Raw genomic sequence first — 15875 nt, 5'->3', positions numbered from 1 at the left:
ATAACAAGGAATCAACAGAATGTGTGATACACTCCAACAAAGGAAATGGATGAATGGCTGCAAGTTTTTCCAAATATTGAAAACTAATTAATGTCAATTGTTTGTAAATATTCCAAAGAGTTGAAGTAGAGGAAACATATGCACAATCATTGAATTAGAAGATGATTTTCTTAATATAAAAAATGGAGACACAGAGAAATTAAAAAAAAGTATATGGTAAGGAAAAAGAAAATAAATCCATGATAAAAATAGATAGAAAAGCTCTAAAAAATCAACAAAGTATAAGGAAGTTGAATTCAATAGCACATTAAAAAAGAAAATGTGCTACAGAAAATTTCACCACTAGGTATATTCTAAAGGTAATAAAACAAAGAAAAAAATAAGTAAATATCAGAAACCAGTAGAATAGAGAAAAGGAATGAATTAAAACAAATTATATCAATGCTTTATTTTTTTAAAACATGAATCCTTGTGTGTGTGTGTGTGTGTGTGTGTGTGTGTATAGAGAGAGAGAGAGAGGGAGAGAGAATGTGTGTAAATGTAAAATATGAGAAATATAAATATAAATCTCCATCCAATGATATACATCCAGTATTTTATAATATACATATAATATACATGTATTCTTGTGTGTGTGTATATGTGTGTGTGTGTGTATATATATATATATATATATATATATATATATATATATATATCCAATAAAATAATCAATAAAAAGTAAATACACCAATATTAAATTGGTTTTAAATCACCAATTCAAGAATAACTTCAAAGCATAAAACCATACAATGATCTCAAAAATGTACTACAAAATACATTGAATAATATTCAAGAAAATTTCCTCATAAAATAATGGATAGCTTAATCCTAGAGCCACTAAATTTTGTCTTTTTTCCCCAGAAATAATTATGTTTTCCTGAAGTAAGGTGAATCTGATCCTCTTATGGTACATTTTTGTTCACCTGAGCCAGTTAATCACCTTGCCTATATTTAGTATTATTAAATATTTCCAGGAAAATAGACCCTCCTTAGGGATCACACTCTGGTCAGGAGACATTATACTCATCTCATGACTCCACAGATACTCCTATAGGGACTGAAAATTAACCCAGGTATCCCCATTTACACCACTTGAAAAAATACTCATCTCAGGACTCTAGAGTTAATTCAGGAATGAAAATTCAGTTCATGGGACTTCTGATCTATCAAAAGAAACCTAAAATCTACTTTGCAGGAACCACACAAATCATATATTTTTCTTTATATGCTTCTATGGAACCAGATTGAACTCAGGTATTAACAGGTTAACTCAGTGGCTGGGATTTAGCTCTCAACATTTCAGGTTTAGTTCATAACCAAAGTCCCAGATTAGGTCATTTACTTAGAACACTTTACCGATCTTAAATACCAGACCTATGATAATAAAATAGAAGATGTTCAGGAATCACTCCAGTTGTAGCTCATGAAAACTGCAAATCAGATATTTTACTGGATACTGGACATGCCTTACAAAGAAATGCAGATGCCCCCCAGAGGACCCAGACTTATCTCAGAAATTAATATACTAAGTGATTCAAATCCAAGCCCAGGGTGTACCATCTGTAAATAAGGGTCACAGGTTTTCTCAGAGTATACTCATAAAAACACTGGATTAATATTCAGTTGAGATGAGGATTAAAAATACTTCAAAAGGCTCATATTGAGAATAGCAGACCTCAGATTCAACTTTGATTTCAAGTAAGGTATACTCAGTGAAAGAGAATCAAACTAGACTCGGGAACCAGAAACAAATGAACTGTTCCCAGATGCAACTCAGAGCAACAGACAACAAGCTCATAGAAAATATCCACTTTATTTTTTTAATTTAATTTTATTTTTTGGTACTATGCAAATTCATCCCATTGAACCCAGGGATGCTTAAACACTGAGCCACATGTTTGTATGTTTTTTAAACAGAGTTTCACTAGGTTGCACAGGATTTCTCTAAGCGGCTGAGGCTGGCTTTGATCTCATGATTCTCCTGCCTCAAGCCTCTGAAATTGCTGGGATTACAAGCATGGCACCACTGAAACCTGCTGTACATATACCTTTGATTTGCGAAACATACACACACACACACACACACACACACACACACACACACACTTCATATTCTTAGAGTTAAAGGATTAGGCAAAACTCCAACAGGCAGTTGTTTTCTGGCTTTGGGGGATGGAGATGATGGGGACGGTCCTACCACGCCCACCTTTCTGCCTGCCTATGCCTCTTTGCCTAGAAAATTATTTCTCAAAATCAGAATGCCCCTACTCGATCATGCTTAAATCTTTTGTAGCTGTGCAGACTCTCTGCCAAGCTTCTTTTCAGAGCGTGACTACTTGGCTTTCCAAGCTTCTATTTCTCAGCTCCAGTTTTTCCTTAAGGGGTTATACAGACAAGTATTAATACAGCATAAAAAAATGAACACTTAATTGTTAAATATCATGGTTAGCATTGTGATTATTGGTTTATATGATAACAAATAATTTTATTTAGGATCATACTTCTTAACTGAAAGATACAGACAATTCATGAATATATAAAATCTTTAAGCAAAGTACTGACAATTCTTGAAATAATTTTTGGTTATTTCTTTATTTATTGAATTTTTTAAATTGAATTTTATTCTGCAAACTAATCTGGAGGAAATAATGATTTTTAAAAAAGGAAAAATAAAAAATGCAGGCCAAAAATTTTTAGGGGCATAAATATTTATTTCACTTAAGAGTTCTGTTTATTAAGGATATTATTTTTAACTCAGAAATTACAGGAAAAAAGACATTGGGTCATGGTAATATATATTTATTACTTTGGATTTTTGCCTCAAATTTCTACATTCATTTACTATGTAGGAAAATTAAATGCCAAGTCCTCACAATTATTTAGGAAGATATAGTTGATTTCAGTTTCTAAACTTCTTAATTTTGCTTTTTAAAATCCTCATTTTTTATTTAGTTTATATTCATTTTTTAAAAGTTTACTGCTTGTTATGTTTTTCACACTTAAGAAAAAACAAACAAACAAAAAATCACACTTCTACATGGGTGAGAATATTGCCAATATTGGAAAGGGGGATAAATTATGGATGATGGCTTCATAATAAAAATTGATTTTCCTTAACCTCAGTTATGTCAAAGCAGTTGGAAAAATAAATTTTAAAAAGTAAATAGAAAACACAATTTGGCGATTTAGTTTTCTTCACATTTCAAACCCTTTGCTAATGTTTTCACGACACACCTTCACTTTTGCGTCCTCCAAGTTCCCTACTTCCTTTGCGGCTCATCACAGATATTCATCCGGGTGTCTTCTGGCTCCTTATATTGGTTGCGCCGTTGACCTCAGCCTTTAGTTTAGCTGGTAATCTCCGAGAGGTCGGAACGCAGATTCTAAGGGAATATGGGAAAAAAAAAAGGGTAAGGAATGTAAAGTTTTAACCAGAAAGACCATTTAATGTCTAAGAAGGGAGAAACCGTAGTGAATTTGTGCTTAAACAAAGGTAAATGTAATCAGGTCTTCTATTTTTCTCTCAGGATTTTATCAGTCTTAAAAAAAATGCTGTCAAGGTAAATTGTACTATCGCGGTTTAAGCGGATGTGGATTGACTGATGTAAGTGTATGAAAACATGAATTTTGAATTGTGTGGTAAAAAATTCTCTTTAAGAGGAGTTTCATTAGAAAGTAAATCCCGTGAAGTTCTCGGATTGTATGCATGAATGGGGGATGGGTTTATTGTGTACAGTCATTGAGTTGGAAGGTGGGAAAACTGGTTAGAAAACGAATGCATTTAAGTTGGAAGCTAGTCTTCTTTAAAATATATCACTCTTATAAAATTAGTGGTTTATAGTTGTTGGTTTTCGCTCTGTCATGGTATGGCGTATATAGTCACGCATTGTTGAAGGTAATGGAGGCCGCCATTTTGATTCTCGTGCACTGGCCCCTCCCCCACCAAAAGTGCCCTTGCGGCTGCTGTTGGTGCTGTTGGTGCGGCTTGTTGCTTGTCGCTTGCCGCTTGCCATTTGCCTCTTGTGGCGGCCCGCTTGCCACTTGCTGCCACCAGCGACGCTTGCTGAAAGGGACGCTTGCCGCCTGTCGCTTGTCACTGCCACACCGCCAGCAACTCTTGCCACTTGCCGCCTGCTGCTTGCTACTGATCCACTACTGCCCTGACTGCTGCTCGGTTGTGTAGGAATAGATAATATCTAAAAATACATAGCAAGATATTTAACCACAGGTATTGAAAAGTAGAATGGGGTGATTTCAAAATGTCCAAATTGTTTGAACTAAATTAAAATTTTGGCATTCCCTCTAAATTAGGATTACATACTTTAAAATATGTATTTTAAATACATAAAATTAAAAAAAAATCTGACAGGCGGTTTTTGTTTAAATATGACTCGGAAAAGATTTATTTCTTATAAATTATAATTTCGTATGTTTTATAAGATTTTCACAAGGGGAATATTTGGTAAATTTATAGTTTGTGGGAGTAATCATAAAACGAGAAAAAGCAGGAAAACTAAAATGTTCTTAAGGAATTTGGGGTACATTTTTGAAGATAAGAATTAGATGGTTTCCAAATAAAATTTTGTTAACTTATTTTTAGTTTAAGAACCTTTAAAAGAGAAATAAGTGTAATTGATAATTTATTGTGCATTTAGGATCACTGAGTATCTGAAATAGTCTTCCTAAAAGATATGTAAAGTATATAAGAAAATAAGTGATGGTTAAGTTAATTATACTGATTTAATTAGTCTATTTTGTGAATGTACTGTATATATTTTATGCATATATTATGTTATATAAAAGTGAAATTGTGTATGTAGCTCAGAGGAATGAAATTTAGCCTTAGCACATTTTTACATTGGTAGTTTTTTTTTTTTAATTAACATCGATATTTAAGGTATTTTTCAAGTGGCTTCTGATACTGTTAGGATTTTTTAAAGTTAAAAAAAACAAGGACCAAGTTTAAGCCAGTATAGTGTACTTTACATGTACCAAAAACTGTGATAAATTTTGATTCTTTTGTCTGCTTATAGCAAAATGATGGAAGCTGATAGGCCTGGGAAACTTTTCATAGGAGGCCTCAATACAGAGACCAATGAAAAGACTCTTGAAGTAGTATTTGGGAAATTTGGACATATACTGGAAGGTAATTCTTGGAAGCTTGTACACTTTTAAAAATAAATCTGTATTGTTTATATTGAATAGCATATGAAAAAGAATACACAAGTATTGTTCTTGAAACTTACATGAGTACTATAGTTTAGTTTTTTTTTTTTTTTTGTTTGTTTTTTTAATTAAGTAGTCATTTACACATAGTTTTCCATAAAATGTTTCTTGCAGGCAAGTCCTACTACTGAAAATGAGAACAGAACAGTAGCAATGATGTGGGTGGAATGTGAAATGTGATGGCATTTCCTTTTGCTACATATATTTTATCCTCTCATTGTCTTATGTTGTAGGTAATTTATTTGTAGCACATTAATTTGATCATTATTAAACTACTTTTAGTAATGTTTAAATACTGCAGCTTTGGGATATTATATTTCTAAAACTTAATATTCCATGGTATAAAGTTATTTCCTTTTGTTACTTAAGGAACTTGTAATAATGAAGTGCAAGTTTCTGGGAGTTTGTTTAAGGTATATTTCAAGTGGCTGAAAATATGTGTATATCTTAATTAAAAACGAAGCTTTGTGTGAAATTGTTATGTGAATTATTATGATAATGTTGGAAATATTAAAAGTTAAATATTATGCGAATTAATAAAAGTTAAAATATATTACAGTTCTTTTGATGAAGCACAGGGAAACCAACAAGTCCAGAGGCTTTGCTTTTATTACTTTTCAAAGCCTAGCTGATGCTAAGGATGCTGCCAAAGATATGAATGGAAAGGTATGAATCTTTCTGGATTGTTTTCATATTTCTGAAACTTTTAATATTCCATGATGGCATGAGTGCCATAATCTTTATCCATTTCTTCCTTTTATCACATATCCTCAAAATTGTAGTTGGAAAGAAACTGAAATAAACAGAGCATTAAATATCAAGCATTGATCCTGTTATGTTACGTTAGTATTGTAATAAGTAAGTGAATGCCTACAAATATAATAAAAATAGGCCAGTATTTATTTAAAACAATAAAAAACTAGGCAATTCATGAATATGTTCTTGTATGATGAAACTCAAGAAAAACATTTGGGGTAAAAGCCTACAGAGTCTTACATGTAGGGAAAATTGCTTCCCATTAATCTGGGGCAAACATTGAGGGAGTTACGTTTAAACAGGTTTCAGATTTAAGTAGATGTTTAATTGCAGATGGAGAAGGTGGATAAACTGATGAGGATATGTAAGAATAGGTAATACGTATTTCTGCCCCTAATTTTCCATTCCCTTTTTAAAAATGTTTTGTTTAGTAACCAGAATGAGTTTTTTTCAGTGACTATACTTTGTTTTATAGTAGTGGACAAGTGTTTATTTTCATACAACAGTCATGTTTTTTTGGATCTTAAACTCTCCAGGTTGTTTGTCTCATATAACCTTTAACTTTTCAGTGGTTGTATGAAATACTGAATCCCTTAACATTGAAGTCAAGGTTGCTTCATTCTGGGCCATTTTTTTTACTTCTTTTTCCTTCCATTATCACAGTCTTTCATTGTTCTGTTACTCTTTGAAGGGTCTGCCAGTATGCCATCCTGTATTTTAATTTTTTTTTTTTTTGCAGTTGTCAAAAATGACTTTTCATCAGATATAAAAAGTCTAGAAACATAATTTATTTAGATTTGCATGTTTCCTACATATATTTTATCCTCATTGTCTTATGTTTTTAGATAATTTATTTGTAGCATATTAATTTGATCATTATTAAACTACCTTTAGTAATGTTTAAATACTTCAATTGTGGGATATCAAATTGCAGTTCCCTTAATTTATGCAATGCAAAGCTACATTCACGGAATATTGAAGACCATTTATTTGATTGTCACATTTTGAAGTTTTATTTAAAAAATTGTTTTTGAGTTTTTATTAGGTATAGAAGTATTTGACAAGCAGATTAATTAATGGCAATGCCTTCTTTTCATCTAATTTCCAAGCATGAAATAACTGATTTGAGCTTAAATTAAATGTGTAGTATTAAATATATAGCCTTTCAAATGCTATTTTATTCACTGAAAAAAATGCAAGCAGTGGATATATAGGGAATGCTTTATGCATTGTTACAGAGTAGATGTTGTATATTTCCCTTCAAAATGTCTGAGGTTAATGTTTTATATTAGTCAATGTTTTAAAATATTAGAGGTATTTCCAAGTATTGTAACAATTAGTATATGTACTTCCTGTGGTTTAATTTAAGTGATTTATTTGCTGATTAGTTGTTTTATAATTTTGCATTGTAAATCACATGGCTATTTCAGACGAAAATGTTTGCTTGGGGAAAACATTGCATTAGAACTAAAGAGTAGTTTCAGTAAGTAAATTTATCAAATATATTTAAGTTAAATTTTCTCAGTCCCTAATATTGACATGACATTTAATATACTTGATCATTTTAGTCTTTGGATGGAAAAACAATTAAAGTAGAGCGAGCCAACAAACCATCTTTTGAGGGTGGTAATAGGCGAAGACTACCATCTCTTTCAAGAAACAGAGGGCCTCCAAGAAGACTGAGATATGGCAAAGGAGGAAGTGGAGGAACAAGAGGGCGTCCTTCACGTGCAGGACGCTTGGGTAATATTTAAACTTTAGGCATGAGCCAGGCCCAGTGGCACTTGCCTTTAATCCCAACAGCATGGGAGGCTGATGCAAGAAGATCACAAGTTCAAAGTCAGTCTCAGCAATTTATTGAGACTCTAAGCAACTTATATAGACCTCTTATCAAAATAAAATTAATAAAGAAGGGCTGGGGATGTGGCTGAGAGTTTAAATGCCTCTGGGTTCAATACCTAATACCAAATAAATAAAATATAAGAATGAGTGCATTCATAAGATTGAAAAGTAAGTTTGAGTAGATACAATAATCTCAAATTTTACTTCAGTCATGAGCAAAAATGAACTTCATATATTAAAGAAAACAGTTTCTAAGTGTTATAGTATTTTGAGAATGGTTGCTATATCTAAACATTTTAAAAATGAAATAGATTAAATTACAAGCTAAATTCAATGTATAATTATTGATACTCATTTTCTGTATCCCACAATTTGTCTCTATAATTTGATTTTTTTAATCATATTTCTTGAACACAGTTGTGTCTTTCTTTTTTGAGAACAGAATGAATCATTGAAAATTAAATTAATGAGCCAGGAAAGGTGATGTAAACTTATTACCTTAGCATCTTGGGGAACTTTGATAAAATTCAAATTTGAGGCCAACCTTGGAAAGTTATGGACACCTTTTCTCAAAGTAAAATAAATGATGAATGTATAATACAATGATAGAACACTTGCCTAGCAAGTACCAGGCTCTGTGTTGAATCCCTAATATTGCAAGTTAAAAAAAAAGTAGTATGGATGTTCTATTTTCATAAATGCCGTTTTGTTTTCTTTTGCAGTTCTGGAGACAGAACCTAGTTCGCATTCGTGGCAAGTGCTCCACAATTGAGCTACATCCCCAGCCTTTTTTATTTTCTGGGTTCATATAATACCCAGGCTGGGGTGGAATTTGTAATCCTTGTGCCCTAGCCTCATGTGGGCAAGGATTACATTTGTGTGACACCATACATAGTGGTATTTTTTTTAACTTTGTAGGAGAGAAAAGGGTAGAACTTTTCATTTTAAAAATCCAATTGTCACAAAATAGAGAAACTTTTTAAAATTTATTAGCCAATGTTAAAAAATGTCAAATGTTTAGCTGCCAATTTTGATAATGAAGTAACTTACTGGAAATATTTTCTGAAGTGGTATTGCAAAGTTTGTTTTATATTACATTATTTTTTTCGTCAACTAAATTTACCTTGAAAATCAAAAGTTTACCACTTTTTTTTCTTGTCATATGTATGAGACTGTCACACTGTTTTAATTACTGGGCATTTGAAATACATGTTTTCATTCATTTTTCCACTTGAATAAAATTATTTCACTATTTAATGCACATTTCATGAAATTGTTAGCTTTTAGTTAAAGCTAATAATTGCCTCAATTTAGTTATAGTTTTATTATAAATAAATTCTAAATATTGTATATTAAGTTATCTTTCAGGCAGTACGTTTTTCTAATGAATCACATTTAATTCTTAGGAGGATACATCTGCTTATGTTAGGATGATATTTTGGTTAGGCCTGTAATGTTTTGAAAGATTTCTTGATAACAAACTTAGGTGAAAAATTGTTAATCCTCTTTCTCCTAATAACATTTTAAAATTGTTTCTGGATTTTAAAATGTAAGAAAGTGATGGAATTCTGTTTCTCCTCCACATTCTTTATAGCAGTACAAAATGTCTCTTTGAGATTTTTTTCTAGTTTTCTCTAAATTGACCTCACCCTGAATTTTGAAATGTGCTTACATGGTAAAAGGAAATAAGATGTTTTGTTTGTGTAGATATGTGATTTTTTTTAAAGACCATGATAGTGTACAAGAAACATAAACATAAATTGAAACTGTATCATGTAAAAATTATCAATGTTTACCTAACTACAATTTTTTTAAACACAGATAATGATGGATATATTGTGAATCTCAATATGAGTTCTTCTAGAGGGCCATTTCCTGTTAAAAGAGGTCCCACTTCAAGAAGTGAAGGTCCTCCTCCTAAAAGATCTGCTCCATCTGCTCCAAAAAGAAGCAGTAGTAGTGTGGGAGGACGAGGTAAATGATGACAGTAAAATTAGTTTCTTATTAATGGAATTAATTTACATTAATTATGAAATTATGAATGAGAAAAAGGTATTTTAAACTGGGTACTTAAAAATTAAACTCATGAAACCAGAGAAAGAATATGATATTTTCTAATTGACAGCTCATTTACTCTACATCTCAAAATTTGTAGATTTGTTTTCATTTTTTGCATGGGGGTACCAGATTGAACTCGGGCACATTCACTACCCTATTTTGTATTCAAATAGATGGGGTCTCACTGAGTTGCTTAACATCCTATTTTTGTTGATTCTGGGTTTAAACTCAGGATCCTCCTGCCTCAGCCTCTGGAATTGCTGAGAGTAAAGGAATATTCCACCATACCTGACTCAAAATTTTTAGATTTTTGTGAGCAAATATTTCAGCATCTGATTACAGATTGAGAAAATATAATTAACATCAAATTGAGGAAAGCATTCCTTTAATCTTATGTGACAGAATTTCTCTTTAATATTTCATTAGGGTCTCCTGAATGCCTTTGGTTTTTTTTAGATTTAGTTTTGGTAGGAATTGTAGGTCAGAATATTGTCATGATACTTAGGTGAATTTTTCAGGCATTTTTAATGAGTTGTTTGTTTCCACTCGGGGGGCGGTGTGATTCTATAATTGCAAGCTATAATTGGAAGTTTGTTAATTGTTTTCATTCATGACAGTGCTTAAGTTTAAAAACATAGATGATATATTTAAAATTATATATGGTACCATAGTGAATTTCGTAAAACAGGATACTATTTTTAAAAAATTTAAATAACAAAGATTAGTATAGTAGAGGAAAGGTAAATGAGAAAATGAGGAGACAGGAGAGGTGATAGAAAATACTAGGGTCTGAATTAGAGGAAGTTGCATTTCATGCTTTTATAATCATGCCAGAATGAATTGTAATTTTTTTTGTAACTAATAAAAGCCAACAAATTTTGTACATGAATTATTCCATAGAATCCCTGATAATGATGTGTTCTGTCTTACAGTAGAAAAATTGGGTGAATAATTTTATTTTATTTTTTTAAAATTTTTTTAGTTGCCAGAGGATTTTTTACTTTATTTCTTTATTTATTTATATGTGGTACTAAGGATCAAACCCACATGCCAGGCAAGCACTTTACCACTGAACCACAACCCCAGACCCTGTGTGACTAATTTTAAAGTCCACAGTAATGCTTTTGAGAAAAAGTTTTATTTGATAAAAATATTAAAACATAAGTGAAAATATTGAAAAAATGCTTCTCCTTTTTCAGTAAGTTTTTCATTGGGAAATGTAAAATAAAGATTAAATAATATATAAGTTTAATAAATAAGAAACATATTACTTTGCATTTAGCGGAGAAAAAATCACTCGGTGATATATTTTTAAAATAAAATCTTGAAAAAGATGTCAGCCATTTTAAGTTGACTATAAATGATAAGTGCACTTTGTTGTGAAATACATGGAGGAATTACATTAATCAGATTTATACTTGATTCCTTGTGGATTTATTTTTTTGGAAAATAATGTGAGATAAAGTTAAATCAATTGTAAAAGCAAGTAATTTTGAGGAACTATAAACTCTTAGGTTGAAAATAAAAGGCAATTAAGATGATCCAGAAACTGTATTTGTTTTGGTTTGCTGTTTATGGTTGTTTTGGTTGGTTATTTGTTTAGATATGAGGGATTGAACACAGGGGAGCTTAACAATTGAACAACATTGCCAGCATTTTTAATATTTTATTTGGAGGCAGGGTCTCAGTTTTTAAGGGCCTCATTAAGTTATGAAGCTAACCTTGAGCCCACAATTCCTCCTGATACTCAGGAGCCACTGAAATTAAAGGCATATACCAGGGTGACCATTAAAAAACAGTTCTTAATGTTACTCTTGTTTGTATAGTCATATCAAAATGGATAGTACGGCTATGTGTATCTAAAAAGAACAAATAAAAATGGTTTAGTGGATAATATAGTTTATTCTTAATGTAGTTATTAAGCATATATTAATATTCATTTAACAATGTTTGCTTTGGAATATATCCTCCTTGTAAGCCAGTGAATATCAGTATTTGCAAATGCTTTTGTATATCAGTAAGAACCAAATAAAAGATACTTTAGAGAGTGTTAGTTACCATATATAAAATCAAAATAAACTGAGGTCTTAAAAATAATTGGTGGAAAGAATCGTGATAAATGGAATAAGTGGGAACCAGGTTATGATAAAGCAATTTAATTTTTTATAATCTGGTTTAATATTGTGTTTTGAAGAAATGCTCTGATTTTTAACTAGAATAGCAATGTAAATATTAGAAAACATTTAAATCTTTTCAGTTAAAACTTTTAAATATTTAAAGATATTTATGCATTTTTATATTTAGCACAGAGGAATCAATATGCTAGAAATGAAGTTTATGAGGCTTTTGAAAAAGTAATTCAGAGACAAGTGACATAATGATAGAGGAGAAAAGTTGATATAAAGGTATACTTGATGATTGAACAATACTGCTAAAATATACTTAACCCAGAATTTTAAGCTACTACTTATGGTAATTTAAAGACTATGCAATATGCCAGTTTGTAGAAATATGTCTGAAGGTTGGTTATTTTAAGTATTAACATATTAAAGAGCAGGGCTGTTCTTTTTTTAAATTTTTGTCTGTACGAACCATGGGTAACTTGGAATAGTCACATAATTTATCTTAAAGGTCCTGTGTCTCGAGGGAGAGAAAATTATGGAGATGGGCCACGCAGAGAGAAAGTCTCTTCCCGGAGAGATGATTATGTGTCACCAAGAGATAATGGTTATTCTTCTAAAGATAGGTAAAGGAGATTAATAGTTTCTTGTTGATAGAAGTATTTAAAATTAAATGTTTTAAAGTGAAATATTCAGTGAAATGTGGTATAATATGCTTTATGCAATAAATATTTCTAATTCTGAACATTTATGAGGACTTCATATTCATGGAATTAAAAAGTGTGTGTGTGTGTGTGTGTGTGTGTGTGTGTGTTTGTATTTGCATTTTCTTTTCCTAGTGAGTTATATGTATATCACCCGAACTTTGCTTGGGATATTTCCACCACAGAATTCATAGGAATATTTATATACTATTAACAGGTATTAGAAATGTGTCACAGTATTAAGACTTTGTTTGCATTTTTCTGATATCTAATTATATTATTTTGGCATGTGTATTCAAATAGTTTACTTTTTCAATTGAAAATTTTTTGTTATGTTTGAGTTAAGAGTTTTGTGAATACTCAGTTACTGTTTAAATTTATTGCCTTAAGTTATTCAAGCAGAGTTTATCCAAGTTCCCGAGACACCAAGGATTATGTTCAGCCACATAAAGAATATGCATACCGTGATTATGGCCATTATAGTTCTCAAGATGATCATTCTTCTAAAAGCTATAGGTATTGCAATTTTTTAACTGGCTATATTATTTGAAGTTTTTAATTGTAATATCAAATAAATTTTTTTTTTTTAATTTAGTGATCATGAAAGCTATGGTGGAGGTCATGATAGAGATTATTCTGATCATACAACTGGAAGCTCTTACAGAGAGGCATATGAAAGTTATGGTAAGAGTTTGTCTTTGACTTGTAAATTGCACAGTTAATTTGTCAGATTAGTGTCTTAGTGGAATTTTAGTTAAGATGTGAAACAATATATAGCATGGCAATTTCGATTAGTTTGAAGATCTGTATTATTTTTATAGCTTTAGCTTAAATGAAAGATTTTAAAGAAATTTGGCATTCTCATCTTTCCCACTAAAGGAAAATTAGAGCATTTTAAAATGATGAGAATGCTTAATTCTGTTACGTATAGGAATGATGTAAATAGTTGATACTCCAGCTATGTTCATTTCCCATTTATAGTACACAATTAAAGTCATATTTTTGATAACCAAAAAATATTTATTTTAATATTGTCATTTGATCACTGACCCTACAGGGAGCTCCCGTAGTGCACCACCTACACAAGGACCTCCACTGGCTTATGGTGGAAACAGTCGCTATGAGGATTACAACAGCTCACGAGATGGATGTGGTGGAAGTCTGGAAATTTATTCAAGTAGCCGAAGTGATGTCTATTCAAGTGGTCGTGATCGTGGTGGTAGACAAGAACGAGGGTTTACATCTTCTCTGGAAAGGGTATACAATACTCCCAGAGAATCATATAGTAGCTCCAGATGTGGGGGTTCTAGAGTTCGTGAGAGAAGCCGATCTGAAAGAGGTGCCCGAAGCAGATATTAAAAATAACACTCAGTTGCTTACCAAATTTTCCATAAAAAAATACTACTTTTGCTGTGTTAATTGAATACTACACTAAGCGCGTATGTTCACTTTTGTAGGGGAGAGAGTGTATTAACTATCTCTCCATGAAATGTTTAAGAGAAAAACTGTTCAGAATAATCCCATAAATGTTATTGTTAACTGAAAAATAAACATTACCAGTTTAGATTTTTTAAAAAAATTTGTTAAATTGTTCAAAATAAAAATTTGCATGATATCTAATTTGTTGTTTGATTACAATGTGATAAAAGGTTAAGAGGAAGTTTGGGAGGATAGTGTTTATTTCAGTTATCCCGTGTGTACTTGAATTAAATCTTTACAAAATAAGTATTTTAACTTCCCCATATCAATGTTTACTTGTTATCCATTTTATCAGGTTAACAAAGTCAAGTTTTATCTTTTACATAAAAGATTTGAGATATATTCAGGGAGGATTCAGAGTGATTTCAAAAGTAAAAATGAAAGTTAGACATTGTTAGGACTTAAATCAAGACTGAAATAATGCACTTGTATATGTGTACAAATAAAAGGGCACAGGTAGCATTCCTATGTATGACAAACAGCAGTGCAAGCATTCTACCTGCAACCCCATTGATTTCTCTGCATGTAGTAGGACAGTATAAAAAATTGTTAAAAAGAATCCTTACACTGAGGGCTGAGGAAGGTATCAAAAGTGCACTATATTCTGATAAAGATGTTCTGCATGCTCTGTTGCTAGAGAGAAATTACAGTCATGTAAGACTTTTTAATTTTTTTTGTAGGGAAGGTGGTAACCAGGAATTTAACTTGGGCACACTCAACACTGAGCCACATCTCTTGCCCTGTTTTGTTATTTTATTTAGCAACAGAGTCTTACTGAGTTGCTTAGCACCTCACATTTGGTGAAGCTGGCTTTGAACTCATGATCTTCCTGCCTTTGCCTCCTGAGCTACTGAGATTAAAGGTATATAACCACCATGCCCAGCTTCATTCTGGATTTTTAAATTCATACTTTTATGATAAATTCACATTTAATCCTGCATGCCTAAATTTATATATTGGTTGGGTCATTCACCTAACTATAGAGGCCAGTGTATCAAGGGTTGGCTCTCAAATATATTGGAAAATCTACATTTCAAAATCCAAAGAAGAGAACATAGATAAAGAGGTGTTGGGGAAAATGTTAGCCATCAAGGACTAGTGGCCTCTTGAACCTTTTAAGTACCCCAAATTGCTGTTAGTGACTATACCTGGCATTTCCAATTGTATGAGCCTGCCCTATATTTAAGTCCTAAAAGTACAGGCTGTATTTTAATTTTTATCAGGTTTTGTTTATTAAAACCTCAGATTTAACCTGTTAGCATTGCCTACTACCTTGGAGATCTACCTATAGAAAGCTATAAGATCTCTGTTCCCCATTTTATGTATGGGTACACACTTGTGTATAATATCTATATTTGTGCTTGGTCTATATATTATATACATGGGATCAAAATTGACATTAGATAAATGAGCACTTAAAATGTAAATAAAAATGGATCCAAATCTCTCTTAGCTTATGGGACCATTTCTCCTTGAACCAGTATGAATTCCCTTAATCAAAGCAGGGAATCTAGTAGCTGATTATCAAGAAAAATTAATTTTGGAGAAACTGGGTAAATAGTACTCATAATAAACACTTTGTCACAAAATGCTTCAAGAGCCCTCTGACAAGAGGCTGTTGAGTGAGCCGGGATTGTGGTTCAGTGGT

General features: G+C 31.7%; 1 protein-coding gene across 1 annotated transcript; it reads left to right on the top strand.

The window, feature by feature from the left end:
- The first annotated feature begins 5079 nt into the window (after nt 1-5079).
- On the top strand, nt 5080-14107 carry LOC124095506 (RNA-binding motif protein, X chromosome-like). The gene is made up of 8 exons (XM_046448674.1): nt 5080-5188; nt 5828-5934; nt 7593-7767; nt 9688-9840; nt 12556-12670; nt 13139-13264; nt 13344-13432; nt 13806-14107. The coding sequence occupies exons 1-8, from the start codon at nt 5080-5082 to the stop codon at nt 14105-14107; spliced, it is 1176 nt and encodes a 391-aa protein (XP_046304630.1).
- Nucleotides 14108-15875: the final 1768 nt, after the last annotated feature.

The sequence above is a fragment of the Marmota monax genome, unplaced genomic scaffold (genome assembly GCF_021218885.2).
Source record: "Marmota monax isolate L192 unplaced genomic scaffold, Marmota_monax_Labrador192_F-V1.1 WCK01_AAM20220418_F8-fsc01446, whole genome shotgun sequence".
Lineage (NCBI taxonomy): Eukaryota > Metazoa > Chordata > Mammalia > Rodentia > Sciuridae > Marmota > Marmota monax.
Note: the sequence above shows the minus strand (reverse complement) of the source record. Positions and strands in the feature narration are given on the sequence as shown.

Excerpts from the sequence above, each read along its gene's own strand:
- LOC124095506 (XM_046448674.1), top strand. The coding sequence starts at position 5,080 with ATGATGGAAGCTGATAGGCCTGGGAAACTTTTCATAGGAGGCCTCAAT. Across the intron at positions 5,935-7,592 it reads CCAAAGATATGAATGGAAAG|TCTTTGGATGGAAAAACAAT; the intron begins GTATGAATCTTT and ends TGATCATTTTAG. Across the intron at positions 9,841-12,555 it reads TAGTAGTGTGGGAGGACGAG|GTCCTGTGTCTCGAGGGAGA; the intron begins GTAAATGATGAC and ends TTTATCTTAAAG.